We start from the raw sequence: 17,688 nt of genomic DNA on the forward strand, positions 1-17,688 counted from the left end.
TGTGCAAGCGTGTGAAAATAAAAACTTTTCTTTTTTTTCCCTCCAAATTCAGTTTATGGTTATTCATGGTACTTTTGTATTACCAAAGTTGGTGTTACAAGGTATGGGAATATTAAAAGAGAAAAAAAAACGGTTCAGTCCTGAGCGTGGTCCTTTGCAATGGACTGCCTCATGTCCAGTACTCCTAGAACAGACTCCTGATCTACCGGGCTGCTGAAAGTGACTGAAAGGTGAAGAAGAAAAAGAGGATGAACATATGTAAATGTTGGAAAATGCAGGATAAAATACACACACATTTACACTTGGACTTGCAGACATACGTTTAAACTTGCTCCGAACCGCAGAGTGGCGCTATCTGTTGTAGCTGTAATAAGGATAGGCAGGAAGCGCCTTCTTCATTCATTTGACGAGTAACACGGACATTGGCAGAATCCCAAATGGCTTCTTAGTGGACAAATAGTGCATTACACAGTGCGTAAAAGGCTATTATTTCATACCCTATGTAGTGCGTTTATGTAGGAAGAATGAAGTCAGTTGGGATTCGGCCTTTGTGAAGTAGCCAACTGTGCTAAAGGGGCCGGGACGCGGACTACCGGGGGCCGCAAACACGTAGTTTAAACTTTGTCTTCTTCTTTTTTTTCCTTTTCTTTTTTTTTTAAAACACATATATATGCTGAAGTTTTAACGCAAGTGCCAACTGAAAAAGGACAACACGATGCTAAGAAGTATATACACCCGAGGTGGAGTTTAATACAGGTGCGCAACATTTTATCTCAGCAGTTTAACTGAGCAGCTAGCTAGGCAACTAGCAGAGGCGAAAGAGCTGCCTCCCTAGCTAGGCTACTGTTTATTAAACGTCTTTCATATTTCCTTTCCAAACTGTGCGGTTTTAAACGTACTCTCGGTCGGCGAGTCTCTTCGACGACCTGTTACTTAAACATCTTTGTAGTTTATTTATTTATTTATTTGGCCCTAGTTAGTTCGCTATCAGAATTAGCTCATGGGTGCATCGAGATACAGGATGAACATTTATAGCGCGCGCAACCTTTTAACGTGTAGTTAAAAAAAAAAAGGCTATCGGTGCATTCAAATGAAGGCAGAGCTTTAAAAGTACGACTTGTTTTATCCCTCATTTTGCGCTGAATTTTAGGCGCAGGCGGTGTTTCCGTTCTGTTAGTTTTATTGTGTAGTAAACTCAGTTAAGAAACCGTGTCAGAGGACGAGTGAGTCAAGAAGTAGTGAAATAATAGTCTGTGAGTTGTGCGCATGCGCAGTCTGCGCGCCCGGGTATTGTTCATACATGATGTATAGATCCGCGTGCCATGTCGCCTGGTTTGGAATTACAGGGTATGAAATACTGTACCTTACACCCCGCCGTAGTGTGGTGCACTCGACAGGTTGATAATTCACGCTTCGCTGTTCTCTCTTCTATATAAGGACTTCAGTTTAGGTGTAGCACTCCATTAATCCATGTGCAAGGTCCATCAGTGTAAATGTTATGAAATAACATGTCCTCAAACTTGGGTTGTGCATGACATCAGGGAATCTTTCTGTGATTCATTCCCCCTGGTGTTTTGGATCATTTGAATGCACTGTTTGGCAGAGTGCAGAAGTTTGCATACCCTCAGGACAGCACGAAAACTGGAGTGACGCTGACGGTTGAAACACTAGGCACATTTCTGCCATTCGCTCCGATTTAGTTTTGGAGATTAAGCCGGGAGCGTCACGGCATGTCGAGCGTGTAACGCCAACATATCAGACAAGCGCAGACGGTTTTTAGATAGCGCAGACCTTCGCAAGCCAATGAGCGCAGTCTGGATAGCTTTTGGTTTCGAGTTGCGTTGGATTCCCTGAACTGCGAGGTCAGTCTCAACACTGATTTGCGTTTACGTGGACAGCGGTAATCTTAACGATCGACCTTATTCTGAATAAGGCAGTATTCTGATTAAGGTGTTTACATGAGTCGCTTTTAGAATGTTCCTTTCATGTTCCCGTTTTACACGTTCTAGAACATAGATCGATTAACGGCACACGTCATTACGTCGCCACGCCGTCCGAAGTTCACTCCAGAATTTCACGTATCGACATACAATTCGTCTTCGTTATGGAACCGTATACAGTTTTGGGTGTGTTTATTTTTAACTTTACGAACGCTTCGAGTGCAGGTAATTATTTGTCGTGCTATATGTTCAAATAGACGACTGCTTGAAGCCGTGGGCTGCGTCCCAAACCGCGTACTTACTTACACGTATTTCACCTACTGTATAGCAGGTAAGTACGCGGTTTGGGACGCAGCCGTGCTCTCTTGTTTGTCATAAAACGGTCGAGCGCTGCCGTGTTCTTAATCAGAGTATCGTCTAATCGGGGTGATATCGGGATACCGTTGTCCGTGTAAACGTACTGACTGATGTGTAAGATTTGTATAATCCTAAAAACCAACCCTGCACATGCTATAATGTTATGGCATGTCAATCAAAGTAATGTTATTCAGTTTTTGATACTGGCTGCCACCTTTTATACACCCTTTGCCTTTATAATTGCCTTTTTTTTGGTCTGCTCTGAACAGTTTTTCAATCCTCAGTTTGTGTACATACATAATCCCCCCCCCTTACGTATCTGCTGTAACTCTGGCAGATTGTTTGGCCACGCGTTCTTCTTTACATGTTATAAAAGCCTGAAACATTTGAATATGAATTCTTCATTTTGTCGATAGTTCGAAAATAGATGCACATTTGCCTTTTGTCTGCTTCAGACACTATGGGAGATGCAAACTTTTGCACTCAACTGTGTCCAGCAAGATCTTCCCCGTGTCTAACATGAGACACGTCAGTATGTAAATGTGACGTGTACTCATACAGAACCGACGTGTTATTTTCCATTTTACCCCCAGTGAATGTAGCGAGATTTGGCGATCACGTATTTAGGTCGATTCCGATGTATCGGACCTAATCTGTTGTAATATGTTCATTTCTAGGTCTGCAACAAGCAAATCGCCTAGCAGCCGCTGCATCGAAGACTCCGCCCATCTGGCCTTGTCCTCTAAAGATGGCTGAAGGCCAGAAGGCCACTGAACTTTCAGATTACCCCACATTATGCGGGGCCACAGCAGATAACCAAGATCTGTCCCTGAAACCTGAAGCCCTGTCCTCCAGCTCTCCTACCTGTGAGGAGTCCGTTAGCATGCCGCTGCCCCCTGGCTTAATGTCCATGCCCTGCCTGCTGAAGGAGCTGCGCCGAGACTCCTCCCCGGAGGCTGTGCCACCAGAAAAAGACCCTGCCAGCTCGGCCATTCAGATCTGCCCACAAGAGGACAGCGACTCCTCAGCCTGCCTGCGATCACCCTCGTCTTCTGGTCATCTCGGCGATTCGGACACGCTTTCCTCAGCTGAGGAAGAGGATTTGGAACTGGCTGACGCGCAGCCTGTCCCCTCTTCTCGCTCTGACCCCGCTCCCAGGAAGTCGTCACGCCGGTCACGGTCCGAGAGCGACGCGTCTGCTGGAGTTTCCATGGCTGCCAAGAAAAACCGCTGTCAGGAGAAGCAGGCGAACGGCGGTCGGACCCGAGAGCGGGGCAAGCGCAGCCAGAGACATAAAGAGCGAATCCGTCTGCTAAGGCAGAAACGGGAGGCGGTTGCCAAGCGTAAGTCCCGCCCACTGGAGGACAGCAGCACTAGTGATAGCGACGCCACTGCACACTCTACATCATCGTCAACAGCATCTTCTGACAACGAGGGAGGGACAGGCAGTTTGCATCCTCCAGGTATTGTGTCCGCCCACACACACACACACACACACACACACACACACACACACACACTAATTGCTGAATACTGCTGAGATGAATTGGGGGGAATTAATCTTCACAGTGTGCACTTCATTTCCCGAAAGCAGTATCGGTAGTCATAACTCGTACATCTCAGGTAACAAACATAATTCTTATATACACACACTGTAATAGGAGATGGTGTCATGGTGTCATGATGTGTGATCAGATGGTTACCTCACCACAGACTAAAACCTTTTTCTACTGTTACCTTTGTTCACCAGTCTTTGACATTGCCGACCATAACTAATTGGAAAAACGTAAATTTTTGGCTGAGCAGCGGTACACACTGCCACGCTATTTTTTGTTGTTGTTGTTGTTTTTGTTTGTTTTTCAGCATGCTGCCTTTCTTCAAAGCCACTTCCTCTATAAGCTCATGACAACAATCTGATGAATACTGACAATGTAGACGATTTTATAGAAAAGTTGCTCTCAGGACATCTTTCTAAGAAAGAACAAAAATGAGGGGATTTGATCTTTTTCTTTTCTCTTTGTTTCGGTATATGGACAAGGCTGTGCACATATAACCAAGATTTGAAAAACGATTTCACAATGCACGTTAATTTGTACTTTCACCGCCGGATCGAGTATTTTAAAAGCTGGATCGATACGGCGATACCGTTAAACCGCGATGTTTTCAGACCAGGTTACCGTACCATGAAACGTTTCGACTGTATCCTTGCTGCTGTCGTGTGATACGTCGGCGTCCCCAGTGGACTCGGTTCAGAAAACGTTCATGTAGAAATGAAACATGACTCTTTGTAGAAGACGGACGTGTCTAAACAGAAAAGGGTACAGGGAGCAAAGTCAGTCAAGAGCAAAGCTAAAAAAGTGGCAGGGCAAATAAATGAGTTCCGTATCCCGTGTTCACACTGGTTACATTAAGTTACCTTAATCGTTTACGGTTCGTTTATCGCCGCAGATTAGAGAATTTAAAGTGGCTATGTTTTGCGGGGAATTATGTTACCACTTTAGTCTATTGTCACGTACTTTGAACCAGTGAGACGTCTATATATATATATATATATATATATATATATATATATATATATATATATATATATATATATATATATATATATATATATATATTTTTAAAATTTTGCTTTCATGGTCAGATTTATTTATTAAATTTTTTAAATTTTACACAAGCAATGGCTTCGGTTTTCTAAATCTCATCAGCGAGCGTAAATAAAATGAAACATCTTCGAACTGCTTGCCAAACAGTCCCTTTATTTACATGGCACAGCTTTATCGCGTTCGACGTCTCGCTTGAGGTAGGAAAAGTGGATCAGAAGCTCAGCCTGTGATTTTACACCTTAAGGACACCATTTTAATTTTTAAATGAAAGAATGGAGAAAAAAAAAAAGTCACGTTCCTTGTGCATTGTTGCAACTGTCAGATTTCCTTGTGATGACATTTGTTCCCCGCTAAGATATAAAAACATGCCCACACACACATACATCGTGTCTCTCGGTGCATGTTGACTGAATGACCCCATGCCGGCTGCTCTCGACATTTTAAAGGCATATTCACGCTGAACATTCTGAATCTGTTCATTTAAAAAAATAAATAAATAAATAATAATAATAAAAAAGCAATATCATCTCATACAGGAGCTCATCCCCAAGCTCCAGGCAAATGGCCCCAACCCCCATCTGGCTGTAGGTTTACTTACACAACAATAAACTAGGATTTTATATTTTAAACAATAATGCAGCTGGTCTTTGTAGCCGTTTATAAACACGCACGTGTGCATTTGAAAATCTCGTCGTGCTCTTTTACCGTGTGAAGAGATCACGTTCAGCGTGAATAAGCCTTAAATATGCAGGATTAGTCTTGCATACACCTACACACACTACTGCGCATACATTTTTAATTTTTTTTTTAAAAACCCCACAGCACTGATGCTTGAGGTTTCTTCCTCACACGTATAAACAAATCAATTCTCAAAACGTGCGCCCACACACACACACACACACACACACACAGAAACAGACAGGTGCGTCCTATTGCTTATTTTCATACGTGCCTGGTGAATGTAAATGATTGTCCCCAAAGCTTCATCCATGAAAACCAAGTGAGCAAGACTTTCCACAGTGTCTGTATGTCATCACTGGAAATGCAAACGTCAAAAAAATGCACCCAGCTTGAGCAGAAGTGAAAGCGAGCGTATGTAAAGCTGGGAAACACGCTTGTAAATGATGGTTATGACCTTACTTAATCTATATGTATGTCTATGGGTATATTCCTCTCTCTCTCTCTATATATATATCTATCAATAAATATAGATGTGTATATCCTGCGTTTAAACTCCTTTCTCCATTACGTTAGACTCCAGGATTTTGGAGCAACTCCAAAGGAAAAATGCCTAGTAATGCCCCGATGTTTTGAACAGGGTGAAGTATTTATGTATTTATTCATTTATTTGAAATCAGCAGCTAAGTTTACTTAAGGGTTTTTTTGTTTGTTTTTTTGGTGGTAGTTTATAATCTTTGTGCTAACTTTATTGAGTTCTCCCATACACCAAGGTCTAATGATCAGTCCATCAGTCTATTTATCTAGCTAGCTGTCGGTCTGTCCGTCTATATTGCACTTGATTTTTATTTTTTACAATTGATTTGAGTTGTATTTATATTTTGGCAGGCTCGGGAACTGAACTGTGCGAGCGCCTCGTCTGGTATAACAGTAAATCCCTCCAAGAACCGGTCACTTTACAGGTGTTGTAGTATTTTGAAGACGGCTCGTCTCGTCGCCAGCCGGTGCTTTCGTGTCGGGTCTCGTTCGAGTCTCTTCTCAATTCATCTTCTCATGCTCGACTAAGTCGCGTTCGGTCGGCGACGCACGGCGACGCAGGCGTAGTAAAGATTCTCATTCTGTGCACCTCAGCGCGGACACTTTTACTCGCACGTTTGCAGAAATCTAAAGCAAAACTTCCATTTTCTGTGGCCTCTGCTGTAATTGGAATATGACGACGTGATATTCCACGATGGAGCGGGAGATGAATTGAGAGAAGATCCATGATCACGGTGTGTTAAAGTGACGGTGCATGTAGCTGGTCTTTGAGACGGCTATGCTGGATTCTCTGGACACGGGCTCCTAGATGAGACGATTACACTCAATAATGTCAAATACCACAGCTGATTTTTGACTTACGAGGAGGTCGGTTATTAGCTGTTAAGCAGACAAAATGACCGCTCCAGAAACTCGTTCAGAGGTGTCCGATCCCACTACGCCAACACAACGGGTGGTCTCTTTCTTTCCTTCTCTTATATTACAGAACACACAGCACTCCTGACGGTGTATCTTTTTTCCATGCCACCAATCTGGCGTATCTGTCTTTGCATCCTTTTTTTTTTTCCTCCATAATTTCCGAGATTTGACAGCAGCCCAACAGATGGCGCTGTACATCTTGTGAATTTGTAAAACTTGGACTGGATTGTGTTTGTTTTTTTTGTTTTTCTCCTATGATTCATTATACATACACATTTCCATGGTATTCTGGGCCTTTTTTTTTTCTTCGTACCTTTGCCCCCTCATGAAGTACAGTTTAGGTATAGTTAGCACATTTAAGTCTAGAGCTAGTGCTTTCTTGCTGTGTGTGTATATGTATGGATATATATGTATATGTATGTTTTGTTAAAATGAGTTGTATTTGGAAATCTACATATACATGACTCCCGTGAGGACATTTCTGACGGAGGGAATGTTTAAAAAGAAAAACTGCCAATTCTTATTGTGACATGTTCATGCAACATACTGCAGTACCCAGAATGCACCGTGAAAGCTGCATGACCCCCATTAAGCTTGTCAGCATGGCCGCCGTGAAGTCCAGCGTTTATCTAGTGTGTGCCTGACGTTTGTCTGTGTGTGTGTTCTCGGCGCTTGCTGTCTGTCTTTAAGCTGGCCGCCGTGGAAACAGCATGGGCGGAGTCCTGGAGGAAGCGCTGACACGAGTGGCCGCCGCCCAGAGGCGTACAGAGGAAAGGTTCCGTGCGTGGATGGGAAGAATTAGCCGTCTCCATTCCGGTGACGACGTCGATCAGTCGTCATACAGTGGGAATCCGGAAGGGCAGAGTCACGTCGGCTCAGAAGAAACGTCAGCGGCCTATCGGATCATCCGTCTGAACAATGATGCCTCTCCCCCCACGCTGAACTCTGCTCACAGCTGCGTCCTGGATCCCAATCTCCTAAATGTGTAACAGGACAATGTGCTGAGCTACTGAGAAAATGCGAGAGAGAAAAAATAAATAAATATTTGCGCAAAATGGAAACATTCTAGCCAACGATGCTGGATACAGTACACAAGGCCCTCTCTTATTTTATCTCCTTATGCGTTTTTTTTTCCTTTTTCTTTTTTCCTTTCCCATTATTCACGTTCTCTTCAGGTCTCCTTCTGTCTTCTTTATCCTTCTATCTCTCTCCCTCCATTTACATTTGTTTATTTGCAAATGAGTTTATTCCAAGCAATTTCACAGTAAGACAAAATACAATCTATTCATGTCACAGTTGTAGGAGCTGGCAATGTTTCCATCAGTTTACCAGAAGCACGTGCAAGACGCTCAGAACTAACCCCAAGTGCTACGAACACGAGTCGCAGAGGTGTCCGTCAGTACCCAGCCGATACGAGGGTCATACATAATGATACACGTGAATAATATAGTGATGTTATTAATTAACGATGATGTAACTGCACGGATCTAAGGTTTACCCCCAAGGTAGTAGTAACTGCTTGGCAAAATATAACACACCTGGATGAACGTGTATTGTTTTTGTTTATATGGTTTTCTGAGTTCAAAGAAAAAGAGAAAGTATAATAAGGGCCAATCTGGCATTTTGGTTTAAAAAAAAAACAAAAAAACACGGATTCTACCGCATTATCTTCAGTTCTGGCAGATACTTTATTCTCCTCTGGTGTTTTTGTGTAATATATGGACGAAGAAAAAATGATCAACTTGGTTCTAGCTGCCAGTCAGTCATCCTCCACGATGAGTATAGGATGAACACAACGTAGGTGGCCTTGGCTAGTCAATATCCATGTTCCTTTTTAACAGCGATGAGGAAAAACGACCAAGCCTTAGTATGGCGAGTCAGAGGAGAACTCTCCCCCACAGGTTTGGTTTAAAATTGCTAGGGTTAAGATTTGCCTTTAGACACACATTCTATATACATGCATACGTATACGGCTTAGTATTAAAATTAAAAAAAAAAAAAAAAAAAATCAGAACCATTAAATCCAAATTTCAAAAATACACATTTTAAATTAGGCCAAAGGTAAACAAGTAGAACATAAAAACTTTAGATGCACTTCGCTCATTACGGTTCGTCTCTTCCATTTTGATGCCACTTATCTCTACTCCATGCCACTTCATTTCCTGCACATGAGCTTTGGCAGATCACTGTGAACGACCACTCTGACGACCTCTACTTTTCTTTTCTTTTTTTTCTATTTATTTTGAATGCTTAAAACCAATAACCCACAATTTTTTTTTTGTTTTTTTTTTAAGGCATATCTTCCCCCTAGCAGGCTAAGCATAATATGCCCAAGTCTCCCTTTTTGCGCCAATCTTTTCCACAGACTGAGGGCGTAAATCTTGGCTTTCTTTGTCCGCTGTGTGCATCTAGCCCATCCAAGTCAAATTAGCATGTGCACTTTGATCGATATAGACAGACTATATAACATCACATCAGTGTTGGCGTATGTAATTGCCTCATTGAAAGGTACTGAATGTTACAGGATCAGACTCGTATACCGTGTGCAACTCCACACAGATGGAGAGCGAAACGTTTTTTTTTTTACTATTCACATGCTCGTAGGAGAAATGAGTCTTAAAGACTGTGGAGGAACATTTAGAGCCGTGTTCTTGTACACGCCAACGTCCGTTCGGTATGTCTGTGTCTTAAGGAACTTCTCTGGCTGGTTTTCATACCAGGACGGACTGATAATGCTTCACAATCGGTTCTTCACACACGCCTGGTTATGTTGGAATCGACTCATTTTAAGTGTCGCTGTCATTTGGGGAAGAAATGGAAGAACTGCTCATTAGTTGTGATGGTTTTTTTTTTTGTTGTTTGTTTGTTTGTTTTTTTATTACATCACATGCATGTATTGAACAGAAAATAATAATAAGCAATAATGCATGAACAGCTGCACTGTGATGTTATACTATTAATATAACTTAGCTAGAGTTACTCCATACAGACATGCTAGGACTTTTAAGCTAACCTCATTCTCAAGTGTTTCCGTGTGTGTCCGTGGTTCATACTGAAGCTCGCAGTTACTGCAGTCAGATACACTGTATGTATGTGTGTGTGTGTGTGTGTGTGTGTGTGTGTGTGTGTGTGTGTGTTTTTTAAAATTACACCAAAAACAAATCCTTGGTTATAAACACAGAAGGGCCTTAAAGAGAAAACGTTTATTTGACACACATCCACAGTTCACAGAAGGGCTTTAAAGTTTTACGTTTTACAAATTTGGGCAAAATAAGGGAACACTTCTTCAGCGAGTCTTTTGAAATGTAACGAGCTCGTGAGCTGCGACATGGAAGATCTGACGGAGCTAATGAACCATTTTCTTATTTCTTGATTTTCGTTTTCCTAGTATTATGATCTGTCGGTAATGTCCTTGGTTCAAAATTAAACGAAAAGAATGCTGTCATGGATTTCTGTCCATCATTTATGTTTTGTAATTAATGCCTCGCGTGTACAACCCCAATTCCAAAGAGTTGGGACAATATGGAAAACGCTAATAAAAACAAAGTGGAGTGATTTTGTGAATGTATTTTCACTTGTATTTAAACAAACAAAAGTGTATAAGGACGAGGTATTCGATGTTTTAATTAATCAGCTGCATAGGTTTTTTTTTTTTTTTGAAGGTAAACGTTTATTTTGAAACTGATGCATGCGACACGTTCCAAAAAAGCTGGGACAGGGGCGGTTTAGGACTAATAGCGATGTGAGAAATTGAAATAAGAAGGTGATGTGAAACAGGTGAGGCGATCGTCTAATCGTAGTATATAAGGAGCCTCTGAAAAAAATGGCCTAGACGTTGAAGAGCAAGGACGGGTCGAGGCGAATAATCCAGCACGTTGAGAAGAACATTCCCTAAAGACAAATCGGTAGGATTTTGGGTATTTCACCTTCTACAGCACACAATATAATTAAAAGATTAAAGGAATCCGGTCAGATCTCGATGTGTAAAGGGCGAGGACGAAAACCACGTCTGAATGCGCGTGATCTCCGATCCCTCAGACGTCACCGTCTTAAAAACCGTCACGAGTCTGTAATGGAGATCCTGACATGGGCTCGGGAACACTTTTGTAAAGCTTTGTCAGTCGACACCATTCGCCGCTGCATCCACGGATGTAAGTTAGGGCTTTACTATACAATCCACAAGCCATACATCAACACTGTCCAGAAGCTCCGCCCACTTCTCTGGGCTCGGTCTCATCTGAGATGGACAGTAGCACAGTGGAATCACGTTTTGTGGTTCGACGAGTCGACATTTCAAATAGTTTAGGGACAAAACAGCCGTCGTGTTCTCCGGGCCAAAGAGGGAAAGGACCATCTGAGCTGTTATCAGCGTCGGGTCCAAAATCCAGCGTCTGTCGTGGTATGCGGGCGTGTCAGTGCCCACGGTATGGGGGTGTGTCAGGCCTCCCTGAAGTCCTGACCCGTCTCCCATCGAGAACCTGTGGTGCATCATGAAGCACAAAATAAGGCGACGAAGTCCCGTACAGTTCCGCAGCTGAAGAAATGCATGATGGATGAATGGGGGAAAATTCCACTCGCTGATCTTAACCACCTGGCGTCTTCACTCAGCGCCCAAACGCTTAATAAGTGTTATTAAAAGAAAAGGTGATTTTACAGTGATGTTAAACAGTCGACTGTCCCAACTTTTTTTCTAGTGTGTTGCAGTCATCAGATTTGACATGAGTGTATATTTTCAAAAATTAATTAAATTCACAAAGTCAAACATCACATAATGTGTCAGTAATGTGCTTTCGATAGAGTACAGGGTGAATTGGATTTTCAGATGACTCCTTTTGTTTGTTTTTGTTTTTCTGCATTGTCCATACTGTCCCACCTTTTTCTTAATTGGGGTTGTATACACTCACCTGACAGGAACACCTGTACACCTACTCGTTATCCAACTGACCGACCGTGTGGTGACAGCACAGTGCATAAAATTGTGCGGATACAGGCCAAGAACTTCAGTTAATGTTCACATCAGATCTCGGTGACCTTGACCATGGCGTGGTTGTTTGGCACCAACTCACCCACACGAGACAGTTGAAGAATGGAAAAAGACCACGTAACGTTTATCCCCCTTTCCGGTTTTTAATGTGAACAATATCTGATGCTGTTGACCTGTGTCTGCATGATGTTATGCATTGTCTTGCACTTACATGATTGGCTGGATAATTGCATTAATGACCAGGGGCACAGGTGTTCCTATTAAAGTGGCCAGTAAGTGTATATTTGACTTGAAATAAATAAAGTGGTGGAAAATGAGACTAGAACGGGAACTGCATCCAGTAGATAAGCATTTTCATTTACCTATAACCGGGTACTTGAGGTAGATTAGAAGTTCATCCCTATTTGTCCAGAATGTGTACATTGTTTTTGTTTGTTTGTTTGTTTGTTTTAAACTACTTAGCTACAAAGAAACCTAGGAAGTCATGCTTTTGTAGTTGGCGATTGTGGTCGTAAGTTACAACTAAAACCATTGTGTGTGTGTGTGTGTGTGTGTGTGTTGTGCAGTGGGGCCGGAGGTCATTGGCCACTATGACGTGTCAGACACGCACTCTGAACAGGAGCAGCAGTTGCACACACTCTCAGGTCAGTGGATAGGGTTAGATGAATTAAATGTAGATGCGTTGTGTTTTAACGCACTTGCAAAGCTCAGAAAATGAAGGGATGATGAAGGGGTTTTAATGAAGACGCATTGGAAACAAAGGGAGAATCGATAGAAAGGAAACAGGAGCAAGAACACCACAGCTCAGGGATCATCGATCTTCTCAACAAAGGGCTGTGTTGGCTGCATCTCGTAGTTGTTCGGTGATTGGTGGTGCCGCTTTGGCCAGAGTGAAAATGCGCAGCTGCCTTGGCCCTTTGGTTAAGATCGAAGACAACTTGTTGAAGTGAATCTATTTCTTTGATGTCTATGTATACTCTCGGTTTTCTTAGAATTCATCCATGAAAGACTGTAAAGACCGATGAGCTCCGTGTAATGCACTGGCATGACAATAAAAAAATATATATATATATATACTCTCCGTTCCCTTTGTGAATCGGTCCATCAGACCCTCTGCTTGCTCTGTGAACATGTAGGATACAGCCAAATTCCAATTCCTCAAGCACCAGACATATCAATTTTAGAATAAACTGCAACTTTGACCCTTGTCTTTGCACACGGTGTCAGAACAGGTGAGTGGGGAGCACAGAAATCTACAGTCATGATAAAAAAATTTTTATTAAAAATAAGTACACCCCATGGAAATTGTTTTTTTTTTTTTTTTTTTTGACGTATTTGGAAAAGCAAACATTTGATGATCTTTGAAACGGTTCCTTTTAATAAAGTTGATATACTTAAACAAAACCACACAAAAAATTTGATTTTTCAACCGTTTATTCAACAGAAGTATTAATAGATGAAATATCGATTAAAAACTAGTATTGCCCTCTTTAGCAGAAATAACTTCTTGTAACCATTTTGCATAAGTGTCCACCAGTCTCTAACGTCGGCTTGCTGGAATTTTTTGTCTACTCTTCCATCCTTTCAGTTGCAAGATGTTTGGGGGTTTTCTTGTGTGTACTGCCTGCCCCCACCTCCTTCTTCCAAACCCTCCATTTCTTCTTTTTGAGTCGTTCCTTGGTGGATTTGCTCATGTGCTTAAGATCATTGTCCTGTTGAAAGGTCCACTTTCAGTTCAGCTTTAAATTTTGGACAGACGGCCTCACATTATCTTCGAGCACTCTTTGATACGATGCAGAATCCGCAGTTGAATCAATGAATGCAAGCTGTACATTCCATGAAGAAGCGAAGCAACCCCAAACCATATTCCTCCACCGTGCTTCACAGTTGGTATGAGGTGCTTCTCCTGAAAAGCTGTCTTTGTTCTGCGCCAAACGTGTCTGCTGTTACTGTGGCCAAACAGCTCTATGTTTGATTCGTCTGTCCAGAGCACATTATTCCAGAAGGCCTGGTCTTTGCCTATAGAGGGTATGCGTGTGATGTCACTGTAACCGGAACTACGGAACAGTTGCAAGACTTCCTAGCAGATCTTGTGATTAAATTTTAGGGTTCTTGGAGACTTCTTTCTGCATCAGACGGCCTGCTCTTGGGCTGAATCTGCTGGGACGGCCGGTCCCGGACAAATCGGCAGTCGTTTGAAATATGCGCCATTTGTAGATTATTTTAACAGTGGAATGATGTGTTTCAAATAATCTGGAGATCATTTTAAATCCCTTACCAGACTCATAAGCATCCACAAGCTTTTTTTCTGAGGGTCTTACAGAACTCTTTAGATCTTGGCATGATGACACCACACACCTCAATAACAATGGGAACACCAGACACTAGATATGAGAGAGGGGTATAAATATAAACACAGGTTCCACCTGCACTTCCTAAGCAGGTTCCAATCACCGGCACCCGATCCTGAACACCTGATTCTAATTGAATGGATTTGAAGGTGTGATAAATGTAGGCGTGTACTTACTCTTTCCATCTGACTGATCAGTTTTTTTTTTCTTGTTGTTGTTGTTTTTATTTTAAATTGTGAAAATTACTACAAAATGTCAGTTTTATGTGTGATTTGATAGTGTATCACCTTTATTAATAGGCGCTGTTTTAAAGAGGATCAAATGTTTGCTTCTCCCAGTATGTGTAAAAAAAATAAAATAAATAAATTCCATGGGGTGTACTTATTTTTTCACATGACTGTATAAAAACAGCGCAGTGTTAACCCAGGACCAGGACTGAGAAACAGTGCTGTTTGGGAATATAACCACGGCACTCAAAAAGTGAGGAGCTGCGCAACGCTTGGCATCGTCTTTCTGGTGACACAGTGTGAAAAGGATCAGATGAATGCTTCAGTTGTTCGGAAAAAGGCCTTTGTCTAATGGCAGATTCAGATGCTGACTTCAATATACACTTGGGTGAATAAATATTTGGACGTTGGTAACGTTCTTGTTCATTTAGCTGTCCGTCACAGTATATTGGAGTTGAAATTAAACAATGAATATGACCGAATATGACGTCAAAGTCGGTGTGAACAGGAAATGGATATAATCCTCCACTCTTTAAGGTGCCAAAAGCAATTGTTCACACGACTCGGAACAATACCCTCACCGTTAAAGCTGAACGTATGCACTTTGAGCTCATTTTCGTTATTTAATTTACAATTAAATATCCAGTCGGAACAACTGAGAGCTTAAATGACAACGACTGTCGACGTCCAGATATCTGTGTCCAGATATAAGTATCTGGCTGTAATCGACCTTTTAAAAAGTTATTTCCGAAGCGTTATACTTTTAAGTCATGTATATTATTCATCCACCGAATATTCCTGAACCCCGCATAGTGTGATAGTCAGTGAACGTTTGTCCTGGTTGTGTTACCGTAGGTCTGGTAGAGGTGGCGCCTCCCCAGGTGAGTCTGCCGTTGTCTGACAGTGAAGTGGAGATTGTCGGCGTACAGGAGAATACCAGGTTGGAGACCCTCCTAAGCATTATTATGAGCTGCTTATTTTACTTATCTACCTAAATTCATTTATATATCAGCATACACGAGTTACGTTTACCATTTTTAGTCAGTCACTTTATGTTCTATTGGCCGTTGACCAAATAATGAAATATTTCATTGTTTAATTTTGCTTTATTTTTCATTTAGGTTTTTTTAAGCATTTTAATTAATTTTTGTTTGTTTAAATAAACAATTGGAAAGGTTATCTTCAACCCTTTATGATGTTTATTCACTATATAGCAAAAAAAAAAAAAAAAAAAAGCTTGTGGACACCTGACTTTCACACCCATATATGGTTCTTCCCCAAACTTTTACCACAAAATTGTAAGCAGATGATTGTGTAGAATGTCTTCACGTGCTGTGGAGTGAAGATTTCCCTTCACTGGAACTAAGAGGCCTTATTAAACATGTTCCAGCATGACGGCGCCCCTGTGCACAAAGCGAGCTTCATGAAGACATGGTTTGCCAGGGTTCGAGTAGCTTGCGCGGAGCCCTGACGTCAACCGCACTGAACACCGTTAAGATGAATTGGACCATTGGTTGCACCCCAGGCCTCCTCACCCCACCATCAGTGCCTGACCTCGTTAATGTTCTTACGGCTGAACGAGCACAAATCCCCACAGCCAAACTCCAAAATCTAGTGGAACGCCTTCCCAGACAAGTGAAGGTTATTATAACAGCAAAGGGGTGGGGGGTGGGGGCCTAAATCTGGAAGAATGGGTTTGATGGTCAGGTGTGTACGAACTTTTGGACGTACAGTGCATCAGTTGCCAACTTATAATAAAGTGACTATCTAAAAAAAAATATTTGTGTATGTGGAAAAACGATTCATTTAATCAAATGTTCATTGATCATTTGGCCTCGTGTCCTATTAACGCTTGATCATCTCCCCTCCAGTGCCGTGTCGAGATTTCCACGAGGTGGCGTCATCCAGTCTCTGTCCGCATGGAAGCAAACGGCCATGCCCCACTGGACAGCGGTCTCCGCCCAGCCTGACTGGGCTCCGCCCCCCGAAGTGGTGGATCTCACACTGGATGAAGACAGGCACAGATACTTGCTGTGATCGCACACACTAGGCGCTCAAACACAGCGGTTTGCTCGAGTGTCTTTTAAATATGATACATTTGATCCCTTTATCGGTTTGGTAACATTTCAGAAAGAAAGGAAGGAAAAAAAAAAGATTTTTATTTTTTATTTTTTTTATTGGTGTGACAATCTGAACTGAACTGAATCCGACAGATTTTCACTCCGCTGTCATACGTCAGTCTTTTGAAAGCTTTAGGACGGCCCACGTCAAGAGAAGTGCGTGCGTGCGTGCGTGTGTGTAGATACACTGGTGATGTCAGTTCAGTTTCCTTGTGTGTGTGACTTCATGTCATGTGTGACAAGTAGCAGTACTGTAATGGAATCGGAGCTTACTTCAGGCACAAGCTAGTCGTTTTCTTCGAACATGTCAACGTCCGGTGGGATTACTGCCATTTTTTTTTTTTTTAATTTAAAGAAGAAAAAAACATCAGATTTGCTCAGTTCAGTTTATCCAAATTCATATCTGAACAAAATTAGTCAAAACTACTGTTAGACATTCATATTAACTTTTTACTACATGTGCACTGAAATTAGCCTTTTTCCCTATTTATAACAAGACTATCAGGTTCAATCTCAAATGTTTTTGAGTATTTTGGCAAACACACACATACACACACACACACACACCTACGCCTGGTGTTAGCCTCAGGTGTCTTCAACCCTTTTCTGTAACGTGTTGGAAACCTGACAACAGGTTTTGCTCTGAGAATAGCAATAGCTCAATTATTTTGTTTTGTATGTGTGTGTGTGTGTGTGTGTGTGTGTGTGAGAGAGAGAGAGAGTTACAGCGAGAAGTGTTATCGAACTGTTCAATGCTGCTGCCTGAGTGTATGTTCCTAGGGTGTGTGTGTGTGTGTGTGTGTGTGCGAAAGAGAGAGTTTCTCTGCACTAGAGAATATCTTCAGGCACACTCGTGTTTATATATTTTAGCACAGAACATGGCCTTTATGCCAGTCAAAAAAAAACAACAACAAAAAAAAAACAAAGAAGCATCTGCTTGTGAAAATTCTTAGAAATTTCTAGTCACTAT

General features: G+C 41.9%; 1 protein-coding gene across 3 annotated transcripts; it reads left to right on the plus strand.

Moving 5' to 3' along the window:
- Window positions 1–430: 430 nt before the first annotated feature.
- On the plus strand, window positions 431–17,053 carry ark2n (arkadia (RNF111) N-terminal like PKA signaling regulator 2N). Of its 3 annotated transcripts, XM_017492443.3 has the most exons (5): window positions 432–756; window positions 2,975–3,760; window positions 12,587–12,664; window positions 15,454–15,538; window positions 16,470–17,053. In XM_017492443.3, the coding sequence occupies exons 2-5, from the start codon at window positions 3,046–3,048 to the stop codon at window positions 16,633–16,635; spliced, it is 1,044 nt and encodes a 347-aa protein (XP_017347932.1). In that variant the 5' UTR covers window positions 432–756; window positions 2,975–3,045; the 3' UTR covers window positions 16,636–17,053. The 3 variants fall into 3 exon arrangements, with proteins under 3 accessions (XP_017347933.1, XP_017347932.1, XP_017347934.1); XM_017492445.3 differs by lacking the exon at window positions 12,587–12,664 and having other exon boundaries at window positions 434–756; XM_017492444.3 differs by lacking the exons at window positions 12,587–12,664; window positions 15,454–15,538; window positions 16,470–17,053 and adding an exon at window positions 7,727–9,044 and having other exon boundaries at window positions 431–756.
- Window positions 17,054–17,688: the final 635 nt, after the last annotated feature.

Source organism: Ictalurus punctatus, chromosome 18 (genome assembly GCF_001660625.3).
Source record: "Ictalurus punctatus breed USDA103 chromosome 18, Coco_2.0, whole genome shotgun sequence".
Lineage (NCBI taxonomy): Eukaryota > Metazoa > Chordata > Actinopteri > Siluriformes > Ictaluridae > Ictalurus > Ictalurus punctatus.